Source organism: Podarcis muralis, chromosome 17, assembly GCF_964188315.1.
Source record: "Podarcis muralis chromosome 17, rPodMur119.hap1.1, whole genome shotgun sequence".
NCBI classification, from domain to species: Eukaryota; Metazoa; Chordata; class Lepidosauria; order Squamata; family Lacertidae; genus Podarcis; species Podarcis muralis.
The window spans coordinates 38,152,900-38,176,666 of NC_135671.1; the positions used below are offsets into that span (position 1 = coordinate 38,152,900).

Sequence of the window (23,767 nt, forward strand, 5' to 3'; positions counted from 1 at the left end):
TATGCCCAGCAATAGTGAAAGTTGTGTGGGTGCTATGCCCCAGACCAGCTAGGACAGGGGGGTGGAGAGTAGCCAATGGCTGACTCTTTACTGGGGAAATGGATATGGCGAACACACCCACCCCGGACCCTTGGTACGACAAGGACTGCTCCCTTGCTGCTTAGCACACAGGCCAATTCTCTTCTCCCAGCCATGAGTTTTCACAGGACCCAACCTTTGTACAGAAAAAGAACAGTCTGAAACCACTCCACAGGGCAGGGCAGGGAGGGCAAAGCATGACTGACAGGATTCTGGAAATCCTACTCGGCGCCAGGCTGGCTTTGGAGACCTTCACCAGATAAATTTGTAATGATGTGGATGGCTACTTCCACAGCTGAACACATGATGCTGCTGCCTTATTTACTGGTCCATCTAGTAGTGGCTATTCTAACGGTCAGGACCTCAGGTAAGAAGACTTTCCCAGCATTTGCCACCCAAGTGCGACAGAGGATTGAACCCCCAAAATGCAGGGAGGTCTGCCCCTAAAATACAGGTCTGTTCCAACCTAGAAACCTGCTTTAACAAATGAAAGTTGAGGTTTTCAGGATACTCAATTCTGCCAAAGTCTGTCCCTGGGCAGTGCAAAGTTATGCACGCTAGCCTAAACCTGAATAAACTGCAGTGCAAGGCTGCAGCTCCTGAGAAACTATGTGGGAAAACTAACCCATGTTACTGATGCAGCTTCTCACCTGGATGGAAAACACTAACACACTGGGCACCACTGATTCTAGGCTGAAGGCACATGTGTGTGTGTGTGTGTTGGGGTATGAGGAGAGGTTCTACTAGAGAGGAAGAGGTTGGGAACCTTGGACTACAAGCCTCAACTGGTATGAAGAGTGGATCAATCACTGCCCTAGGCCCTTATAGTGAGCAGAATTAGTAACCACAGTTAATTAATTAGTTAAATCAGCAATATTAGAACAGTGGGGCTGTTTTTAGGTTATGCTGGTCTTGGACTGTTACTGAAAGGGTTTGTCCTCACTTCTTCTTCAGTGTTCAATCAGAACAAACAGCAATGTGGGTTTCCTCCAGAATCTGGATTGACATTTGTTCTGATTTAGAGCTAACAGTGGGTTTTCCCTGAGAAAAGAGCGGAGCAAGGAGGAATAAATGGCTGCCTTTGTTTACTGAAGTGTCATGTTCTGTCTAACATTTCCTTCATTATGCCACCCCCCCCCCCCAATACGCTTATACCGGGGGTTTTTTAGCCTACAAACTTAGGTAATAGTTGAAATGAGAAAATTGGTTAAAAGGCAGATCAGTCAACTAAACATTATTTAGTAAGTGGCCAGTCCAAAGGGGAAACCACATGACAGAATACAGTATGGCAAAGCCATAGACAGCAAAAACTCTAAAAGGCCGACAAGCCCTCTTAAGTCTCCAGATTCTCCTCAACTCAGTTCCAGGAATCAAGAGCAATTTTTCCAGAGCTGAAAGAGTTGCAGTAAGTACTTTATGCCATGAAAGGATCTCCTCTCACTTTCCTTCTTAGTAAGAGGAGAATTTTTGTGGGGCTTCCTGCTCTGTGACGCATTTGGAGAAACTGCTTATTATACACTTAGTTTAATTTTTAAAAATCCTCCACTCTTAGCTCTTCCTTGTCATATGGCAAAAGAGAAGCAGCAATCATCCCGATGCAAGAAAATTTACAATATGCTTCCAGCATAAGCACCACAACAGCCTTCACTCTGTGCAGTGTAGTAGGTCTCAGGTATAGACTAAGAGGGAGGGAGGGAGGGAGGGACAGCCTGCTTGGCAGCAGGTGCTGGCGCTGCACACATGAAACATGCAATTTTAAATGGCTTGAAACATGCAATTAAAAATCAAAATCAAACCCAGTCCTACCCCTACAGGCAGGATGTGCCAAATCAGCCCTCTCTGTAGTATACTCTTTTGGTCTTTAATTTGTGGGAAAATGGAATCTCAGACTCAGGAGGAGAAGGAAATATGCCAGACACACATTGCATTTTTTAAAAGCTAAATTTCTGCTCCAGGGTGAACTAATTCTACACTCCAAACAGCTATACTCCATAATCTGAAAGGAATTACAAAATTTAAGCAGATCTGCATGTGCTTCATTTGCCTGTACAGGTTTACAATTTGCTTCTATTACTCATGGGAAAGAGCAGTGACCAATCCTTACACTAGTTTTGTCTCCTCTCTGGTTTCAGAAGCATCACTAGGCATCAACCACCTACTTAAACAATTATTTCTGCACCAATATAGCTAGAGACCTGCTCTGAAGAGAGGGAGAGAGGAGGAGATTCTCAGGATGTTGAATTAGTGACCAATACCAAATTTTGCGGCTTGCAAACAGCACAAGCGGTTCCACGTTTTATCTCACACATGTAGCAGGTATCTCACAAGCCTATGCAAATAAATTGTACTGTGGGATTAAGACACATAGATGCTAACTTATTCAGAGTCTCAAACTCAGAGCGCTTCGGAGCAAAAGAGGTCCAGACCTTGTAGAAATTATACCAAGCTCTGCACACACGTGGATCACATGCATAATTAGAGGTATGAAAACTCCAAACTGCGGAAATGTATCTACTTCTGGTATGGAGTTGCCTTCCCCCTTTACCTCACCCTTCTTGGATATTGAAGAAGTTAAAGTAAGATCAAAAGGCACACATGGTTTTGGGTCTAACCCTTACAGACTTAGGGACATAGGTCAGTAGGATAGCAACTGCTTTGCATGCAGATTCAATCCTCAGCATCTCCAGCTGGGGCTGGGAGACAACCTTGCCTGAACTCCTCAAGATCAAGGCCAGTCAATGTAGAGAACATGGATCCAGACAGACCAAAGGGCCAACTGCATAAGGCCTACATTGAAGTGAGTGACCAATAAGTCAAACATGAATGAAAACATGTGAACACAAGCACACGAGTTCCCTTTTTAATTTTCCTTGAAGAACAGCTTTGGGAACCAGTGATTTGGAGCACAGAAGCAGCTGCAGGCACTCTTGCTCCCCACTGCTGCTGCTTCTCCACTCCAAATCATCCTACGGATCCTGCCACACGCAGGATGAACCCAAAATAAAAACAAAACCACCTATGCAGAAATATGAGCTAAATAAATTTAAACAAATATATAAGGGAGGAGGAGGAAAACAGTAACACAAACACCCATTTAGCAGGTGCACACCTGGGTGGAAGCACAGCAGGAATACAGCACACAGCTCAGATTATTGCCACAGCGTCACCCGTTACCTTATGCAGCTGCCCAACACCATCTCCAAGGAAGGCGATGGTATGACCTGCTTCTATCATGGCCGCCACGGCTGTCAGTCTTGGCATGGTAGTTAGAAGAGCCTCGGCCACCAGTGGCTTCCGGCTAGCAATGGGACTAGGTGTGTGCTCATCCCCACAAGGGTAAGACTCTGGCGACTCCTGGAAATCAACAGAAAGGTTGGAATGGAGCCACCTCTGGGTTATGGAAGCCTTTCCACTGCCCCTGCCTCTTCCCCTATGGAGAGAAGGCAATCACTTCCATCCTCTCTCTCACCTTAGGCAAATAATTGCAGCGAGAGGTCACCCCATATTCAATGGCGGCCTCCTGCTCATTTGTGGCACCCATTCCAGCCGAAGTGTAACACAGCCGCCGTGTCTGCTCCATGGCTGCATTCACTTCGCCCAAGCTGTAGGAGCACAAAGCTGTCTGCGCTGTCGGGGAGGAAGTGGAGCCCTGCCCAGAGGCTGAAACGACAAAGAGGGTTGCTTCGTCCCCAGGGAAGCCGGATGCCAAGTGCCCAGCCTGAGCCAGGTTGTAAACATGCCCTTTTGCGTCCCGGCACTCAAGGGGCAGCTCGACGTAGGAATAGAGGTTAGTGTCGTCCACGCAGCTCCGCGATAGGTAGGGGCGATACTCCATTTGCGCCTTTGCTCCACGCCGAGAAAACAGGAAGTAGACATAGCCCCCAGAGGCAAAGGCCGCCACGTAGCTGTTGTTGTAGTCCGAGAAGTCCCCCACCACCAGCTTGCCCATCCCTTCGTTGGAGAACGCCTGGGGTCCTTCCAGCTGCCGGATCGTGAATGGCGGGATGCCCCCGGAGAGCTTTGCGGTTAGCCCACGACCCACAAAGAGCAGGTCACGGCCATCGTGTTGCCCCACCAAGCCCACGGTCGAAACCCGCGGCTCGTTAGCTGCCACAAACTGGTTGTCACCGGGATCCTCGGGACGGTATAGCACTTTGTTGATGTCCGCTAGGGCTCTCTTCTCGCACACTCCCTGGAAGAGCTGCCCACAGACCACCAGCTCCCCGGCCCGCTCATTGGCCAACAGCAGCTTGTTGGAGTTGTCCGTCAGCCGGGCCTGGGGGCAGTCGCGTGCGTCGCGGAAAGGAAGACACTCGGGGCTGTCTTGCGCGGGCCCCGTTCGCACACGCCCTGCCAGCCTCAGCTCGGGGCTCAGCTGGTACAAGGCATTGACGGCACCCACATACAGCGCCCCTGTGTCCCGGGCTCGGGCCAGGTGGTTGAAAGTCGTGTTGGGGACCAAGAAGGATGGGTAGGAAGGGGGCCGAGCAGCTGGGTATGACGGCAGGAGGAGTGTCAGGGCAACCACCGAGGGCAGCAGCAAGTGGCCTAGGAACATGGCCAAATCCTGGACAGAAGGAGAAAGAGAAGGCATGATTAGCACTCAGAGACACAGCAGGCAGCCTCTTTCGTGTGGAAACTCCAGGCTCAAAGGAGACATTTAATTAACTTATTCAAATAAGTCTCGTGACTCATTAGCCGCTCTCATGCAGGACAGAACTGTGGCATAGCATGCTGTGTGGGAATCACCATGCTGGAGACATAGTCTGGTTTCTGCACCAGATCTTTTTCCCTGGATAGGATCTGTACCACATTCCAAGAGGAGCTGCTGATCAAGGCTCCGCTGCTGGATTTTGACACTGAGAAGTGAAATGCACCATCAACATTCGGCAAAAAGTCTGGGCAGACACTCTCTCCTCACTGCTCCCCAGGGCTAGTAAAACCAGACTAACTTGTGCAAAACAGAGAGATGCGATGCCAATTTGATGATGTTTTGTCTGGTTTCTCTTGTCAGGGTGGGTTAATGAGGAGGCAAAAGAAGATCTCTTTCCACTCCACCAATTATACACTTACAAGTGAAGTTGGAATCCTGATCACCATTTGTGAATACAAGATAGGGACTGTCTAGACTGGTCTGTAGTAAAGAGGTGCAATCTTGCGTCCTCTGTGCACCACACTTTTAAGGCAGCACCAAGAACCCAGGAGCAGAGGCGTAGGAAGGTCAGGTGGTACCTGGTGCAGAAATTTATTGTCACTCACTCCCCCCCTCCCCACATTGATTCTTCTTCTTCCTTTTTTTTTTTTTTTTGCCTGCAAAAATGGTTTTACGTTATTTCATATTTTCTTACAAAGGAATGTGGATTCTGAGCCTCTGATAACAAGTAGGCGACTATGGACAGATGCTTAAATCTACAGGATGGACTGTGTTTTGGCTTGTGTTATTTTATTTATATTTATTGTTTCTTTATTTAATAAAATTTATTTTAAAAAACCTGCAAAGTGGTTTACCGAAACAAAAAACACCACAGCAGTAAAATCAATAAAAATTAACAATCCTACTTTAAAACATACAAAAGCTAAAATATTAAGGTTAAAATTACTTCAACTTCCTAAGCATCTAGTTACGCTTGCCTAAAGAAGAATGCTTTTAGCAGGTGCCCAAAAAGAGTCTAGCAAAGGCATGTGCTTTGTTGAAATTTCAGCCTTCACGACATAGGAAACGGCCAAGTAAACAGATGTTTTCGTGGAGGAGGGTCAAGATATTAACTGATATGCATGAAATTTCATATGTAGCTATATAATCCCTAGTGTAGTAGGATCAGACGTCTGGAGCAGGCATTTTAAAAAAAAAGTTTTTTATGAACCGCCCTAGTAGAGCAGTAATTGTTCCTTGATAATTTGTCACTCCCCCCCCCCAATGATGGCACCTGGGGCAGACCGCCCCCCACCCCGCCCCCTTTCCTACGCCCCTGCCCAGGAGTCCTGGCACACTTCTTCTACCTCCCTGACTTAGGATGCTTCTCAACGTCCAGTTTCAGTGCCCCTTTTCCGCATCTGGTGCTCAGTTCCACACATTATTCCTCTCCCCTGCTCTGCCCACCACAATGGATGCTGCAGAATGGTGACTCCAGTTCCTCCTTCCCACAGGGAGCCCAGGATCCCACACTTTGCCCTTTCAGACTCAAGACATTTTGCTGCCTGAAGCAGCCCGAATTCTCCCTCCCCTCCCGAAGGCCAATACTTTAAAGAGTCGAGCGCATCATTCAGACACCAAGTCCTGCCTTCATTTGTCTCCCCCCATGGTGCTGCAAGAAGCCGCTCAAATTACCCCCAAGAGGAAGTGGAAGGAGTGGAGGGGGGATCCAGTCCGCTTTCACCTTGGAAATGAGTGTCCTCCCCCTCCTTTCCAACACCAACTAGGATTTAGCAGCCCAGGGAAGGCGATTAAGCCACATCCCATCGGAATTAATCCCCTCCCTCAAGCGAGGTCACAGCTCAGACAGCAACACAGGCGGGAGACAGTGGCCAATGGGGGCATGAACAGCGCAAGGATGCTCTCGGCTTCATCACTGCCCAGCCCTCACTCTGGCCTTTGCTTCTATTTGCCGTTCTTCAAATGGCCTGCAAAGGCAATGCCTACAAAAACATTCAAGACACTCAAGGCACAATGCGTGCTCACAAGTGCAGGACGAGGAGAGAGAGAAATGGAACTACTTTTTAATTAATAGATTGTTGTTGTGGTCTGTTTGTTTTTTAAAAAGCAATAATGCACTGATAGGGAGACGAGTGGGATATTCTACAGGTTTAGCAATCTCAGTTTGGAGCCAAGGCAGGAAAAAGAGAGCGCCAGTGAAGAAGAGTGTGAACTGGCAAGCCAATCTGCATGTTAGCACAGGAAGCAAATGAGTGTGCAAAGAATGTAATTCAAAACAAGGAAACTGCATAGCCTCCTCTTCACACGCACCCCCCCCCCCTCGCAGGCCCCAGACAGATGCCATCAGGAAGATGGCACCTAAGGCGGGGGGGGGGGGGAGACCTCTCCCCCTTCTGCTCTGCTCCAATTCCCCTGACCCAGCTGTTGCCTAAACACACAGATGTGAAGGTGCTTTGTCCCACTCCCTCTTCTCCAGTGGAATTCCCAACCCAGCAAAGCACACACAAGCACCACCCTTCCATATTATCTCATTGCCCAGCACATGGGCCCATCTGCCTGCTGGAGGAGGGGAGGGTGCAGAACCTAGATATTCAACATCCTGGCTGGAAACCAAACCTTCTGTCTCATCCCTCCATCTCCCCCTACGCCCAGTCTCAGGTGGGGGTGGGCAGGCAGGAAGCACAGAGACGAGAGCTTACAGTAACCCCCACCCCTTCCCTCCTGGCAACAGCTGGAAGGGAGCAGAGGCAGCGCATGTAGCAACACCACCACCAACACACACACACAAAATCCCTGGGGAAGGTGAGAGAGAGACACACAGGCAGACAATGGCACAGGGGTGGGGCTGCAAAGGAGACAAAAGGAACCACACACACACACACACACACACACACACACTTTCAGGAATCCTGGTCCATGTTTCTTAGCAGGGAATAGCAACCCAAGTCTGTCATCAAAGCATATCACAGGGTAGTATCAGAAATGTGTCACACACCAAACTAAGGTTTTCCAGCACCTGCTTCAGCTCATGACATGCGCACACATGCACATCCACTCTGCCCAGGAGCTATGGCACTCCAGCACAGTTGCGCCTCCCCTGTTAAATCCCATTTTCCTCCTCTGCAATTTCCCCTTCCTACACTTCCAAGGCTTACCGTTTGGCTGCGCTGGGGGCATTTCAGCGCCCACATGGTGGCGTCGAGCAGGAGGACTCAGCAGGCATCCCTATGGGTGGAAGAATGAGATAAGACAGCGGGTGAGTTGACATGGGTGCCGGGGGACGGAGAGGGGGAGAGGTTAGATGGCAATTCAAGGCTGCATCAATGGCTGCTGTGATAACCTTCCCCAATCAAAGCCCCCACTGTTCCCATCTCGGCTGTGCCATCACAGAGCCACACGGGGGCTAAAGGGGCCCATTATCCCCTAGAAACAGAGCTCTCACAACTTATACACATGGCACTGGCACCCCAGAGAGAATGAAACAGGGCGGAGGGGAGAGGGGCTGTGGGTGCAAAATGAAGGGCATTGCCAGAGACAGGAGAAGGCAGCTATTGCAGGCTGGGGGGGGGGGGTCCTGAGATTGCAAGAGACGGACAGGTCGGGCTTGTGTCTGGCCCTTGGGTGGGGAACAGAGGAATCCCTTGTGATTTGTTTGCCTGGAGTTATTGATTAATTGGAAGGGGCAGGGAGAGGGGGATGGCTGTGCCTGGTTTGCTGGGACCTGAGGGGGCCCTTTTTAATTTTCGGGTGGGGACAGGTCATAAAGCAGCACAAGGCTGACCCAAACCATTTAAACGAAAAGCTTAAGAAAGGCAAAACCAGTCAAGGAATATTGTCTGATAAACTCATTCCCAAACCTTTCTGATCATTTTGCTACAGGGCTTCCTAATGCCTGAGGAAGGAGGTGGGAGAAGAAGTCAGTTAACACCCCCTAATTAACATGGGGGCCTAATCAACTGGGAAGGTCTCCTGCACACAAGACTGACCAAAGCTGTTCATTTCAGCAGAGCTGGTGCAAAACTTCTCAAGGGGGATTGAGTCCCACAGATCAGGACTTTGCCTGTCTCCCATTCTCCTCATGGAGGCAGCTGCCACCACGAGGCACCTGGCAGAAGCCTTAATGTGTAGCTTTGGTGCTATGAGCTTAGAATCCAGCTCAGTCAGGTCCAGCCCATTTCAGCCTCAATCTCTCAAAGCAGCCCCCTCCCCTGGCTTTCCCAAGCAATTATTGTGCCCTCACCACGCTATAGCATAATAGCAATTCCATTAGAGCCTCATGGAATCATCGATCCCCCTTTGCCGGCTCCAGCTGGAGCTGCAGAATCGGGGACATTTGGCCTGAGCGGGGAGGGGCAGGACATTCCCCACAAGGGAGTGGGTGCAAGATTAAGGTTACGGCCAGCAGGGGGTGGGTGGGGAGAAGCAGCAGAAGGGGAAGGACAGGGAACAAGAGAGAGAGAGTACAAAGTACAAACAGCCAAGGTGTCAGGAGTGTGTTGCTTCCACTAGGCCTTCCCCAGGTACCTAAGCCCTGTCACAATGGGTCCTGGTCATTCTGTTCCCCTGCAGAGTTTGGTTTGGGGCAGCACAACACACTCTTGCTCTGGGCTCAGGCCCGCCCCACCCTTGGTGCTTTTGCCACTCCCCACAATGCCACCTCCTGTGGCGCCCTGGAGTCAGCAGAGGCCTCGGCTGAGAAGGTGTCGGGGTCAGCAAGAAGCTGCAGTTCCCTGGCGAGCGCCCAGCGCAGCCGCCCCCACAGCGGGAAGCAGGCGTGGGGAGAGCCATGCCAGTCCAGGGGCTGCTGAATGCCCCCTTTGTCTGGCTCGGGGTAGGGGGGCAGGAACAGAGCCACCCCTGATAACAGTCCAGGGAATAATGAGAGACTCTGGCGCAGGGAGTTCAGAACCAGCGTGTTTAACCCTACAAGTGCCAAAGCCCACCAGAAAAGTGAGGAAAGGAGGGGGAAATTGCAGGTACAATAACCTGACATCTCTCCCTCTGTGCCAACCCCCCCCCCCTGCCTGCATGCACACCGTGCATTTAAAGCACATCCTGCCTGAGCAATCCTGGGAGGTGTAACTTGCCCATCTCAGAACTACAATTCCTAGTATCCTACAAACTACAGTTCCCAGGATTATCTGGGGGAGGTGTGTGCTTTAAATGCATGGTGTATAGCCAGCCACACACTTATGCGCAGGCATGGCGGGTAAGACTCCTATGGACACAGACAGTGGCGTGGGAGGAAATCAATGGGGCTTTTGAGTGCCTCCCAGGGTAACAAGCTCTGGGGCAGCAAAGCGCGCGGAAGGCTGAAAGAGGGCGTCAAAGCAAGTCAGAGCGTGAAGGGGAAAAAAGACAAGAGGAGAAAATGTGGGGCAGACGTGAAGGGACCACAGCCAAGAGGGGGGGCTGGGACCTCGTCATGAACCTCTCTTCATTTCCTCAATGCTGAGGCTTCAGATGCACACCCTTCTCACTAGCATTGCCCTACCAAGCACGGCAGCACATCATGTCCCCTCAGACAGACCTCAGCATATCTATTTTCCAGCAACAGGCACCCTCACACACACAAACACACCACTCACGATTGACCACCACCCTGCCCAGAGCCATCGTAGGTACCGTCCCCTGTGGATTTCTTCCTTACGCAGCCTCAGGCTCCCTGCGCACACCTGTTCCAGCGGGAAAGCAGGTTCTTCCTCCTCCTGAGAAGTGCCTGGCACTGCTGCCTTTCGCACAGGTTCCTAGGCTGGGCAACACGCATTGCTGGTGCTGGTGCCCACAAGAGCAAACCGTGGGCGGCCTCAGTAATCCCTCACGCAGTAGCAGCAGCAGCAAGTGGGGCTGGGAACCACAGCAGCCCCCCTCCGCTGGAGAAAAGGATCTAAAAACAACCACAGCCGAAGTGCCTGTGCAGCAAGTGTCAGCATGTGTGGCAGGTATATGGGTGAGGACCGAGACGCGTCTACACACCCACACACCCACAGCCCGGCCGCTGGGGTGGGTGGGGAGAGAGGGGCCCGTAGCTGGGGTCTAGGAGGGGACCCCAGACTTGACCACAGCCATCCCAGTTCCCCCCACATTCCCAAGTATTACACATTATAAAGGAGAAGGAAAACAAGGGGAGGATAATCACTATGTTTGTTATATAATCCAGGCAAACATTAAGCACTATTTGCCAGTCTATGGTAAACCGTCCCATTAAAGGAAGACAGGCACTAATCCTTCCCCCACCCCCTGCTGTGTGAGGGGAGGAGGGGGAAGAGACAGACAACGACAGGATTAGAATCATGTGATTCTGAGTTCTTGGCAAATCCATTCCTCTCCCCAACCCTCTGGCCACTGCTTAACCGTGCACTGGCTGAAGTCTCTGGGGAGGAAGGTGGTCTTTCCCCGCCTTTTGCCTCACCCCGATAAATACACACCACTTTAGAAAGATGAGACAAACCAAGAAACACCCATTGTGAGTTTAATAACTGTGTGACTGGCAGCAGTCAGGCCTGCTGGGACTTGCCCTGCAGTCGACAGCAAAGGGGGGAGGCAGGAGAGAGACAGACTCCCACCCTCACCTACACGTGGCAGCTTGCCCTGCAAACCTTCCCCTGAAGACTAACACCTTCACATCTGGTTTCTTTAAGCATTCCTCCCCTCACTCCTTTGTAACCCCAGCGTCAGAAAAAAAAGAGAGTTTCACATTTAACATATCCATTTGGCTGTCCTAGCTTCAAATCACAAGGAGGAGACAGAATCCCACCTCTGTGTGAGGGGAGAAAACAAGTCAGCATGGGGCTGCTAGCAAGCCTACTCCATGAATTCAGCAAATGGTGGGGGGCGTGGCCCTTTTTCCCTGTTTGCTGATAGCTAGCCTAACACTTGCCTTTCCTTGTTCTATATCCTTAGGAGTATTCTACGTTTTAGGTTTTTGAGGGGTGAGGTGGAGTTGGGGGCAAACACACTCAGAAATTATGACTTAAAATACTAATAATTATACATAGATACATATTGTTTGTGTGCCTTTCCTTGCTATGTATAATTATTAGTATTTTAAGTTATAATTTCTGTATGCAAATATCTGCTTAATTTAATAAAAAGGAATTTAGTGGGTTCAAAGAGAAATCCGCTTTCAGCACAGGTGGGATCACGTTAAGGTGCAAGGAGGCTGGGGGACCCATTTATTTTGGGGTGAAGGCATCATTCCAACTAGTTTAATTGTACTTTACTGTACTTGCAAACCATGCAACCGTATTGCCTCTTTGTGCAAAATGAGAACACTTAGCCCCCCCCACCACCACCACCACCGAAGCTCAGCTGCCTTATCCCAAGTCAGACCATTGGTCCATCAAGCTCAGTACTGTCTACACCAGGGGTGGGGCAACTGTGGCCCTCCAGGTCTTGTGGGACTCCATTTCCCATCAGCCCCAGTCAGCACAGCCAATGGTCTGGTTTCCAATCTCTGGTCCCCCTGATGGGGAGCAGCTTTGCTCAGTTCCTGAGAGGAGTATTTTGCAGCCCTACCTGGAGAAGATGAGAATTGAATCTGGGGCCTTTGACAGGCCAGTATGTGCTCTGCCACTGAGCTACTGCCCATCCCCAAGGCAGACCAACTCATCTCAGGCTGCATGTTACTTTCCAAGCTGCAATCATTCTTTCTTAATCTATCCTGAAATCATGGTGTTAAGTGACCCTACTCTTGGCCAGCTCAGCTGCAGAACTTTTAAATGGGGAAAACTGAAAGAAAATCCATCATATCTATCTGTGATGTGGACATGTGAAAAAGGAGCAGCGTTTGTTGCCTATTAAAATTACAACATGCAACATGGTGACAAAACGCAAGTCTGCCTGGAAACACCAGTCTCTGATCTGCCAGCCCTTCCTCCTAATTCCCAATGTGTGTGGTGTCTCTGCGGTTGCCCAGTGTATGGAAAACGCATTCTGCACCTTCTCAGGGCCTGGCAATCTTCTTTTACTTTAAATATTCTGGCACCGAAAAGAGGTCAGAGCTGAGTCCTGGCACAAATCGAGCAGCCTTTCTGCAAATGAATGGGGCGTGCTCGCAGGACGGGGAAACAGCCCCTACTAACTCTGGCATTTAGGGAGAGGCGAACGATGCCCTTCCCACCTGTCACCTCTTTGAAGCTCCCGGAGAAGGTGTGATGCAAGCAGAAACAAACTATGGAAATCCACCCAGGCACGGAAAGCAAGCCGCCTTTCCGATTGCGCATCTCCGCCAAAAACGCGCCACGCTGAACCAAAGCTGGTTCTCCGAAAGGCGAGCGGCTCCCCACCTCTGGGCTGCTGCCCCATGCAAGCCCCACATGGCTCCCACTCCTTGCGCGGCTTCATGCGGCGCGCCCAGACCCTCCGCCAACTCCCCAAGAGTCCCGGCCCAAAGCACCTGTTTCGCCGCCCGGCCTGGGCATCTCCCAGCGCGACGATTCGGGCAGAAGAACCATTGGCGGGCGGGCAAGGCAGGCACACAAAGCAGCCGGCTTGCGCGAGGGGCGCCGCTGGAGAAAGGGCTTTGCAGCCCACCCAGCCGCCCGAAACCCCCGGCAACTCCCCGCCGCCGCTTCCCTCTTCCCAGCAGAAGGGGCGGGGATCGGGACCCCGATGGGGGAGGAATGGGAAAGTGCGGGGAGAAAGGGAGAGGTCGCCCGCGGGGGGAGCGAGGGAGAGGCAAGTTTCGCCCCGGCGCTGCGGGGAGGAGGAGGAGGGTCCCCGCCCGGGGCGGCATCCCGGAGGGGCGAAGGGGAGCAGGAGAAGGGCTCCCGGAGAGGGGCGCCGGGGCAGGCAAGGAGCCGCAACTGGGAGCAGGGAAAGGGGGCGTCGCGCAGCCCCGGAGCCCGGCGGAGAGACCCTGCCGAGCGCGCCGCCCGTGCGCCTTACCTGGCCAGCCCGCGCCGAGAAGAACTTGCAGGCGGTCGCCGCTGCCACCCAGAGCCGCTCCCGGCGGCGGCGGCCACTCCCCACAATGCACCGCTGCCAACTCCGGAGCGGCTCCCTTTCTCCGAGCCGCTCGCGGCGCCCAGCCTGCCTGCCCGCCCCTTCCCAAAGCCCCGCGGCGGGCCAGCGCCGAGGCCCGCAGGCGCCCCCTGCCGCCCCGAGGCGGCCGCCGCCGCTGGAGAAGCCCGGCGCGCCTCCTTCCTTCCTTCCTTCCTTCCTTCCTTCCCCGCGCGCAGGAGTGGCTCTGGCGAGCAAGGCGAGAGAGGGGCCAAGCGGGGCGGACAGGGCAGCTGCCTCAGGCGGCAGAAGCCAAGGGGCGGCTCCCACTTCGCTGCCCCCAGAGAAGAGGTTTCTGGGTTCCTGCGAGGTCTCTCTTAAGAGTCCTACAAGACATAGGAGGCAACTCCTAGGGGCTGAGGGGTCTTTGGGCCCCCAATAAAACATTTAGGGGGCCGCACCCTCCACAGTTGATGGGCATTGCCATTCAAAGAGTGTTTGCGCACCACATCTTGTGATCAGTTATGCCAGACAGGACTTCTCTGGGCCCCTCCAATTTTTAATTTATTCATTTAATTTATGATTTTGCAATAAATTGGTACATCCATTTCACAATATTCTTCATTATCCTTCCCCACACCTCCCGCCATGGGTTCCTTTTTACTCTTGGTTGTGCTACATATCTTTCTACATGGCCCCTCCAATATTTTATTCACATTGGCACCCCTCCTGTAAGAGCCCCACAAAATTGCATGGAGGCCTGTGGAAGATCTTGTAGGGTTTTCTCCGGACTCTGCGACTGCACAACTCTGATAAGCAAGGCTTTGGTGATGGCGACCACAAGTGCATAGCTGTCAACTTTTCCCTTTTCTTGCAAGGAATCTTATTTGGAATAAGGGAATTTCCCTTAAAAAAAGGGAAACGTTGACAGCTATGCACAAGTGTGGGGTGACACATGGCACCTTCCTGCTTTGCCTCAGGCAGTGAAATGGGACAGACTGCCCCAGTGCCAAAGGCAGGATCCTAGGGGAGAGGGTTGCCCCCGGCTAGTGATTTGTACTGGATGGAAATGGCAGTGGACGGGGAGGCAAGTGCTTAAATAGTGGCATCTTGACACGGGATGGGGTTGGCACTGTGCAAAGGCAGCCAAATGCTCCCATCATATCGCCAAGAACACCCATCTTCATGTCTGAACCAAAGAAATGCATATGAGGCAGTACTGCAGTTCAGAATTCTGTCCTGACACCTTATTTCAGTGATACGGTAAATTAAGATATATCTACACCAGGCATACCTTTGGTTCCCAGCAATCACTTCATTTTTAAAACTTGGGGCAAGCAAGAGATGCGCCGGGTGTAGGGATGAATTTTCAGTGCAGGGTAAAGGAAGGTTAATCCCCTGTGTTGTGGGGTCACAGGGCAGATCGAGTGCCCCAGCGCCATCGCTAATTTTTGAAAAATGAAGACATGTGGTCAGCACTAAGCATAGGGTTTGATAACACGCTTGAAGTCCTGCCTACTCTGATCAGAAGGAGCAGGGACAGCAAGGTTCAAAACAAAAGTGGTGTTTCTCACACACACAAAAAGGAATTGAGACAATATCAGCATTTTACCCACAACAGAAAAGTTTACTAACTATTTTGCCTATGTGTCAGCTTTACTGACATCTATCCAATATGCTGTACTCAGCACCTAAATTATGGAAACTCCCCTGTATCTGTTAAAAAGTTCCGTGCTTTCAGTGATAGGCTGGGGGTGAGCCACATGTGATGCAGAAGATCAGTGACTGGATCACCTGACTTGTTATAACTTTAAAACAGTTGCAGAAGGAATTCTGAATGTGGAATTTCCCCCAATGACAGTCTACTGCAGTTTGTCTCTAACCAGAAAAATGCAACATGACCCATAAGGAATTGTGTGTTGCTTGATAATCAGACCTGGACACACACACACACACACAGAGTTGGACGGCCATGTGAAAGCAAAAGGGCACATGCCATCAGAATCATCCAGCTGATTGTGCTTGATCTGCAGCAGCTACTTTTCCATCCTTTGCCACATGCAGACACCCTCCATAGGGATTAAGCAACCTGGCTACAAAGCACAGAGACAGTCAAGTATGCAAGAAAAGGTTGAAAATTGGATTGACTGAGAAGGTGAAGTCCCTCCCTGCATTAAAATTTACTGTTCAGTTCAATGGACTGTGCTTAGTAAAAAAAATGCCTGAAATGTTGTTTTCAAGCATTAAACTAATCTCCAGACACCAGAGAAAAGACCACTAGAGAAGAGGAATGCACACATCATCGCATCCTTATCAAGCCTTGAGGAAAACTGATCTATTGGGATTGGCAAATACTTGGACAAGAGCCTTGTGGACATTTTCCTGCTGGCTCAGCCTGAGGAAAGCACAAACCATTTTATTTCTTTGGTAAATAAAACAAAAACAAGAGTTGGCACTGCTGGGTCAAACGTCAGATCCCTCCCACGGGTTAGCACCCCTCGGCATTTCTGTCATTGGCCACTTCTACTTTGGTTGGATTTGAAAACAACCATGTGACTGACTAGAAGCCACTCTCAACATACCATCCAGTGCTTAATGCACTTCTAACAAGTCTAGTCTAGTCTGGTGAGGAGGACAACACTGAGAACGAGCCAAGCATAGTGCTTGATTCGTGTGCACAGTGGTGTTTTACGCCCTGTTATAACATAAAGGCCTTTGATCAGCTTTTATAATGGCGCAGGTGCATCTTGGGAATATCCTCTCATGGGTGTTATTGTACTACTCGCAGGACCGGCCCACCCATGAGGCAGACTGAGGCAGTTGCCTCAGGTGGCAGAATCCCAACGCATGGCACCCCATGTGCCGATGGAGGCTTCCAGTTAGATCTTGCTGCTGCCACTGCTTCTCCCGTGGTCGGTGGGTGGGTGGGTGCCCTCCCCGCTGCCCACCATCACTGCTGCTAGAGATGCATCTGTGGCTTCCAGGTTCTGGCAATATCTGATGGGACCTCATGCAATATCTCACCGGACCCCAGACGTCGTAGCTGTGCGACCCGATAAATGAGGTTTCAGCAATGGAGTGGTGGCACAATTCCATCTCACCTTAGGGAGCGAAACAGGCTTGGCCGCTCTTGACTACTTGTGCTGTGGGGACTTCCCTTTCTACTCTTCTCCTGTGTGCTCCCCAAAATCTGCACCAGAGCATCCACTGACCCTCTGTAGCATATTTGGAGGGCGTGAGAGGTGCTACGGAGGAGGAGGGAGTTCTGTTACACAAGTGGGATACCTGCTGCATGAGCAGGCCTAAACTATTGGCCTAAATCCATAGTTGCTCTCCAGGTGTTATTGGACAAGAGCTCCCATCATCCCTGACTATAGGCTGGGGCTAATGGCAAGTGGAGTTCCATTACAACATCTGGAGGACCACGGGCTTCCCTTTCTCAGCCTAAACCCGACTCAGACTACCCAACAAGCTCAAGCAAGCCCATTGATAGACCCAGCTCTATGATGGATTTAGGCCCTTGATTCTTACACAGAAGAACCTCTTGGTGGACTGTAGTGTTATTTGACAAACAGTTGTCCATGTTTATGACTGATGTCAGTTTTAAGGCCGCAATCTTTTAACAATTTAAAACATGCCCTGTTGAGTATAAATGATTAAGCCCTGAATGTGACTATTCATATGAGACAATGACAGAGATTTTCAAATCAATAAGGCTAGAGCACTTGGTTATGAAACAGGTTGGGCTACATCCAAGCACTCCAACTGAACTAGTTTATGGATTAGGTGGAGACACCATTTACCCCATGCTCACTTGTTTTTCATAAACAAACAAACAAACAAACAAACAAACAAACAAACAAAAACAGATCAATTGTGTGTCAATGCAACTTCAAGCCATGGAATCTATTAACGTCCTACACCAGATCAAAGACAGGGTCCTGAATAATTGCACTTAAAATAAGCAAATACCAGCATGTTCTCACTCACCCTGGGGAAGATGGTTAGGAAGAATCCTTCTGGATTTTCAGGTAACGGTGGATCTGCAATGTAATCAGAAATGAAGCAACAGGAAAAATCAGCAAGTTCAATAGGAATTAATGCTTATTGCATGCAGATATGTACATGCATTATAGCTATCAAAACATAATGCATAAATATATAAATGTGAAACAAAGCAGTTTATGTGCATTCTAATTATAGATGATGGGATCAGGGGGGGGGGGCGGGAATCCAGCAGACAAGTTGGCACTGAGGTAGCAGCCTTGTTTACCTGCTATGTTGCTGACCAGGGAATTCTTAAGCAAGATCTTTGCATGTTGCTTCCTGCTAGTGCTGGGCAAGTCTTCTGGCACATGCTGCTGAACTCTGGGCTTGTCCTATCCATTCCCAGGACCAGCCCTACCATTAGGCAGAGTGATGCAGCCACAAAGGGTTGGAGGACAGATCTGCCCAGCCTGCTGCAAATCAGTCTCTTAAGCTTAAGCCAAGAAAGTGTATTCTGTATAAGACTGAATATCAATATACGTATCAAGACTTTGAGATTAGACCACTGAAGAAGCCTGGAAAACTATCTTGGGAGTGTGCTACCTGCAAGCCCCAGTTAAAGGGCCCCATCGGGGGCGAACAGGTGCAAAACACTAACACCCTGTTGTTTACAACTTCACCGTCTACAACTTTATTAACATCTATCTACAACTCTACTAGCATCTCTCAGTATTGTGAACATCACCAAACTTACCTTTTGTTGGTATCTTCATGAACTTACTTAAAAGACTGAGTTAAGCATTTGAAAAATCTATTGAAACCAGACATTATAAGTTCATTTTAGGCTGGGTAGTTCGCAAGTCTTTGTGGCTTTGATTAATGTTATTTTTCTCAGAAGGTTGATAAAGTATGTATAATTATTACTCTGTGTATATTAATCGCCAACGTGTTGCATGAGTCGCACTACTACCCAGCCTGCTGCCCTCAGCTGCACTGGAGGGAGGATTCCGTTAGTTGCCAGTCCTATCAGCTTCGGTACATGGAATGGTGTGGGTTACTATCTCAGAATGAAATGGGAGGGTGGGGAGTCAGTCCTGACCATCCTGAGCATTAGAGGGAGCTCATGAAGCCCCACAGAAAGGGCCATGAGTGGTTCTATGAGCAGGACTAGGGTGGCTGCTTATGTGCTACTAAAAATGCATCACCAACGAGAAGACGACAAACTAAGTCCTTGATCTGCATAATATTCACATCTGCTACTATATATGCAGGGTGCCAGGGTTGCCATACGTCCTCTTTTTCCAGGACACACCTTCTTTTTCAGGGGGAAATGTGAGACAAATTGCATTCATTTGCTTTGAATGGCCTTCATAGTGTCCTCTTTTTTGCTCTTCAAAATATGGCAACCCTAAGAGTGGCCATGTATCCTATTTTGCAGAGGATGTACTCTATTCTGGAGGGCGGTTGCCAGAGGACAGTCCTCTCTTTGAAGGTGTCCTCTCTTCTGAGGGCTGCCCAAGCCAAGTCAGCTGTAAACATAAGGAGCCAGAAGGGGCCTTGGAGCTGCCCATCAGCAACTGCAGCACCTGGTCAGCAGAGTGAGCAGGTGCACAAGCCACCTGCTGTCTTCCTCACTATGGCAGGATGTCCTGTGTTTCTATCTAAGTTATAGTAGCTATGTCTAAATTTGGACCTAACTATAAATTACAATATGCCCATTTTGTGCAAATTGGTGCCTTCTTTTCTTTCAGTGCATAACCAACCACACTAACATATAGATGTGCATTTCAAAATAATTTCTGAAATCTAAATCCCATGAAGGGGGTGACTCTAATGAGGTGACCTGTGTACCTGCTTAGGCTGCTATCCAGGTAGTGTTGACAGGCAGCTTCAGGGTCCCCCTTTGCTCTCCCTTCCTAGGGTTCCTTACCATTAATCTGGACTTGACCCAGACAGACCTTTGAGGGGAGGTCGCTTTCAAACAAAGGACTGCCCTCTCTAATGTAAGACACACAACCACCCTAAGCAGAACTCAAAAGAAAGAAAACTGGTGATGGGGGTGGTCTAGGGCATGGTGGGGAATCTCAGCCTGGGGCCCAAATGTGGCCCTCCAAGCCTCTCTGGCTCTCAGAACATTCCTGAGCCACACGTCCCACCAGCCCTACTTAGCACCCTCAATATTTTTGCCCAGCCAGGAAGTGTCATTTAATTCTGGTAATGCTCTCATGGTCTGGATGGAGGGGTGTACATAGAAACTGGCCGACTGTACAACAATAATATTTACATTTGCTGCCCCACCCATTTTTGCCCCGGCCCCTGCCCACCACTGGCATGGAAGTTTGCTCCAAACGGAATACAGCTTGTGGGCTGATACAGATTCCCTGCCTTTGGCTTAGTCACAGCGGTTCTCAACCTGTGGGTCCCCAGATGTTGTTAGACTACAACTCGAGTGGCGGTTAGGCATTGGTATTGTTCTGTCGATGGAAGAGGGGAGGTAGTCCAATAAAGGATTCCTGGGGGGGGGCCCTGTCCGAAGCCTAGGGAGGTGAGGGCCTAAGGCACGCCCCCTATTGGTGACCCTGGGAGAGTTCCTAGTTGATGTGCATCAGCAGGACTCACCCAATGGTGGGTAACCCTTCTTGGACTTCAAGCAAGCAGGCTGAAGTCAGATATAGTTGGTTAGGACCAATGCCTAAGCCAATACCGCTTATCACCTGTAACCAATAAACTTGTGGCCTTATTTAGCCCATTAACCTTAATAATTGTGTCATGTGTCATTATTTCCACTGGGGGGTGCGGGAAGTCGCCACACAACTCCCATCATCCCGGAGCTCTGGCCTTGCTAGCTAGGGGTGATGGGAGTTGTAGTTCAACAACATCTGGGGACCCACAGGTTGAGAAAGGCTGGCTTAGAACAAATTTTGAAGCTGAGCTTTTAGGCGGGGGCGGGGGGCATTAAGAAACCATAGTGAAGCACTTTGCACTTCACGCAAAGGGAGGAAAGAGGAAGCACGCAGCACCACACTCACATAGCTTCTGCGGCAGGAGGTCTGCAGAAAGGGCACCCAGCTCTCCCTGAGAGAAGGGCTCAAGGAGCGTCTGTTGCTGGGACTCTACTTCCCACCCAGGGAGGCGGGGCACTACTAAGAGTGCAGCTGTCCTGTTGCATGTGTCTGGGCTGTGATCCTGCAAAGCAAAAGTCCTCCTGAGTGTCTGGCCAGCAGTGATTTGAGTGCAGTGCTTAGCCTTTGCTGATAAAACAGAGCTTACAGTAAGTGGGGGCAAGTGTTTTCTCTGTATGGGAGACACCGCTCTTCACTGCTGAGAGTGGCAGAGAAGGTTACAGCGAGAGTCACAGTCATCACATATTGCAAGGAGGGGGAGGCAGTTGTGCTTCGCAGGATGACTCCCACTTCCCTTACTTCCTTGGGTGGAGTGCTCTGCCCTTGTGCGTTTGTGTCTAGAGCAGGGACAGGTAAGGAATGCACTTCAGTTTGCCTTTAAAGGCAAACCCATGTAATTCACATATTCTGAAATAAGATGCAAACCTAAACACAGCCACCTGTCAAAATCCATCCTTCTCTGAATTTTGCAATGCAGTTCTCCAGTCAAGTAATATGTAATAAAAATGCATATATTGAGGTTTAAGTGTGTAGAAAAAAAACATTATATTAGTGAATTTTTAAAAAAGCATTATATGAGGGGGAACTGCTTTGTTGAAAAGTATATTAGGCGAAATTGTGACAAAAATGAGTATATTAAGAGAATTTTTTGTTAAAATGCTGATAAATTTTCATGTAAACTGATGTGGAAATGTGCTTAATTTAAGACTGGGGAAATGAGAAGCCAAGAGAAGCTGAGATTGATATATTAACTTACCCCTAGTCTAGAATCCCCAGGTGAGTTACCTGTTTGGGTTCTAGGAAGGGACATGTTAGCATGTACCCAAAGTGTTCTGGAAGGAGATAGGCTACCTTGTGTATTAGGCTTCCCCTTTCCTGCAAAGTGTCCTTGTTCCATAGTTTCCATCACCAGAGTTCTCCCTTGTGTGCTCTAAGTGTGCACAACATCCAGCCAGAGAGAGAGAGAACCATGTTTCACACCATATCATCCAAGTTATGGCACTTACACATAGATGCTGGTGTGCTGTGATTGGCTAAGCCTTCAGGGATAGGGAAGCAGTGGCCCTCCAGGTGTTGCTGGAATACATCTTCCATCCTCCTTACCAGCCGGGGCTGAGAAGATTTGCCATTCCTACTGTGCTTTTATGACATAGGCAGGGAGGCCAGGAGGGATGAGTTCAGTGGGAGGGAAATGCTTTGCATTATATGATGTCATTATAAAATTGTGCTATTGATAGAGATAGTCTGGGGGAGCATAGGATCTGAAGAAAGTGCTGCTTCCTTGTGTTGCCCATGCCCATGTTGGCTGTTCCTCTAGTGGTGTGTTCAGGTGGTGTATCTGAGCAGATGTGCTCGTGAATCTCTCTTGTTGGCCTATGCCAGCTTCTGCTATATCCTATACAGCTCCTCATTAAGCACATACCAGTATTTAGTATAGGACTGTGCCCGACAGTTTTATGATTTACAGTGATGTAAGCACAGTGATAAATAAACTGCATACTAATAAAATAAAAATAAATAAATAATTTATTACATTGATATGGGTCTCATGTAGATTTGAAGATAAATGTATAGATTAGAACATCAGCACTTGTCTATGTTCAGCCTCTTGTGAACTTTCTGCTGTTGGGAGTCTTTCTCTGAAACTTCAGAAGGCAGCATAAAAAAGGGAGAAACCTGAACAAAATCCCTTCCAAACTTCAATCAGCAATGACTGAACTATCAGATTAGCATACGATTAAATGTCTACCAAATGTATTTTATTAATACAGTACTCTCTTTAGACAAGAAGGTGTAATGAGAACAGCAGTCACTTCCATAACATTAAGCATTTGGCACGTGAAGAAGGAACTAACAAGTTCATCGTTGTTAACAGATGCTTGCTTGCTGATTCCAGCGCAACCTCATGATTTATTGCAAAACGTATAATCATACAATTTTTAGCTGCAGTCAGCTTTCAGAGATGTGGCATTGCAACTCTGAAGAATCCAACTCCCCGAAGCTATATATCTCCAAGATTTATAGGAAACAATGCAGTCAGGTCCTTTGCATGCTGACTCAGAAGGCATTCCCACAGAGTTCAGTGGAGCTTTCCTCTAAGTAAGGGTGCATAGGTTTGCAGGTGGCAAAGGAGGCGCTCTTGAATGCAGCAGAGTTTACTTAGGAACAAGGGGAGTTGCCTTATACTGAGTCAGACCACCGGCTCATCTACCTCTGTACTGTCTAGATTGAATGCCAACTGGCAGTGGCTCTACAGGCTTTCAGACAGATGTCTCTACTTGGAGATTTCATCCAAATATTGTCTTCCAACAGCAAACTCCAATACTTCTCTTAGGTGGTTTACAGTATCAGACTGCACATTGCTTTGCACTTGCAATGTGAACCTTGAGAGTAAGTCCCATTGAACTTAACAGTGTATTCTTTTGAGTAAACATACTGTACAAGGCACCATGTTGCCAGATTGTGAATCTGTTTAGGGACACTGTCATGGGAGTCTTGATCGCTAAACACTGTGGGTGAGTTGAGATGGTTTGTGGCCGGTGCCAGAGCCAGCTACTACTAGCAGGTTTCAGACTGCAATTCAGTCAATATGCTGCCCTCTGGATGTTGTGGGACTCCAAATCCCATCAGCTCCAGCCAGCATCATCCCATGATTAGGGATGATGGAAGCTGAAGTCAGACAGCATGCACTGAATCCCAAACAGGCAGTTCTTTATGGCTATGTTTGTACAGAGCTTCAGTTGTGAAGCAAGCACTTTTCTATGCTCACTCAAATTTGGGAAATCCAAGTAGAAAATGAGTTATCTGAAAACAGCTTCACCCATTACCTCCTGCTCCCCATTATGCCTAGTACTCCCCCCACACCAGAGCAAGGCTGGCCAGCGATAGTATCAGGCAGAGTGAGGTGGGTGCCTCAGGAGGCAGGTTCTTGGGAGTGAGCCCAGGGAGAAGAGTGGAGAGATGCAGTCCCTGAGCTAGCGCA

At 49.4% G+C, this 23,767-nt stretch overlaps 1 protein-coding gene across 1 annotated transcript in view; it reads right to left on the reverse strand.

Moving 5' to 3' along the window:
* The window catches only part of PLXNB3 (plexin B3), a 58,292-nt gene extending 44,514 nt beyond the window's left edge, over positions 1-13,778 (reverse strand). The window contains exons 1-4 of the mRNA XM_028711715.2: positions 13,622-13,778; positions 7,888-7,957; positions 3,548-4,645; positions 3,253-3,432 (exon numbers count right to left, since the gene is read on the reverse strand). Of these exons, the coding sequence (XP_028567548.2) occupies positions 3,253-3,432; positions 3,548-4,645; positions 7,888-7,923 (1,314 nt within the window). The 5' untranslated portion in view covers positions 7,924-7,957; positions 13,622-13,778. The remainder of the gene's footprint in view (positions 1-3,252; positions 3,433-3,547; positions 4,646-7,887; positions 7,958-13,621) is intronic.
* Positions 13,779-23,767: the final 9,989 nt, after the last annotated feature.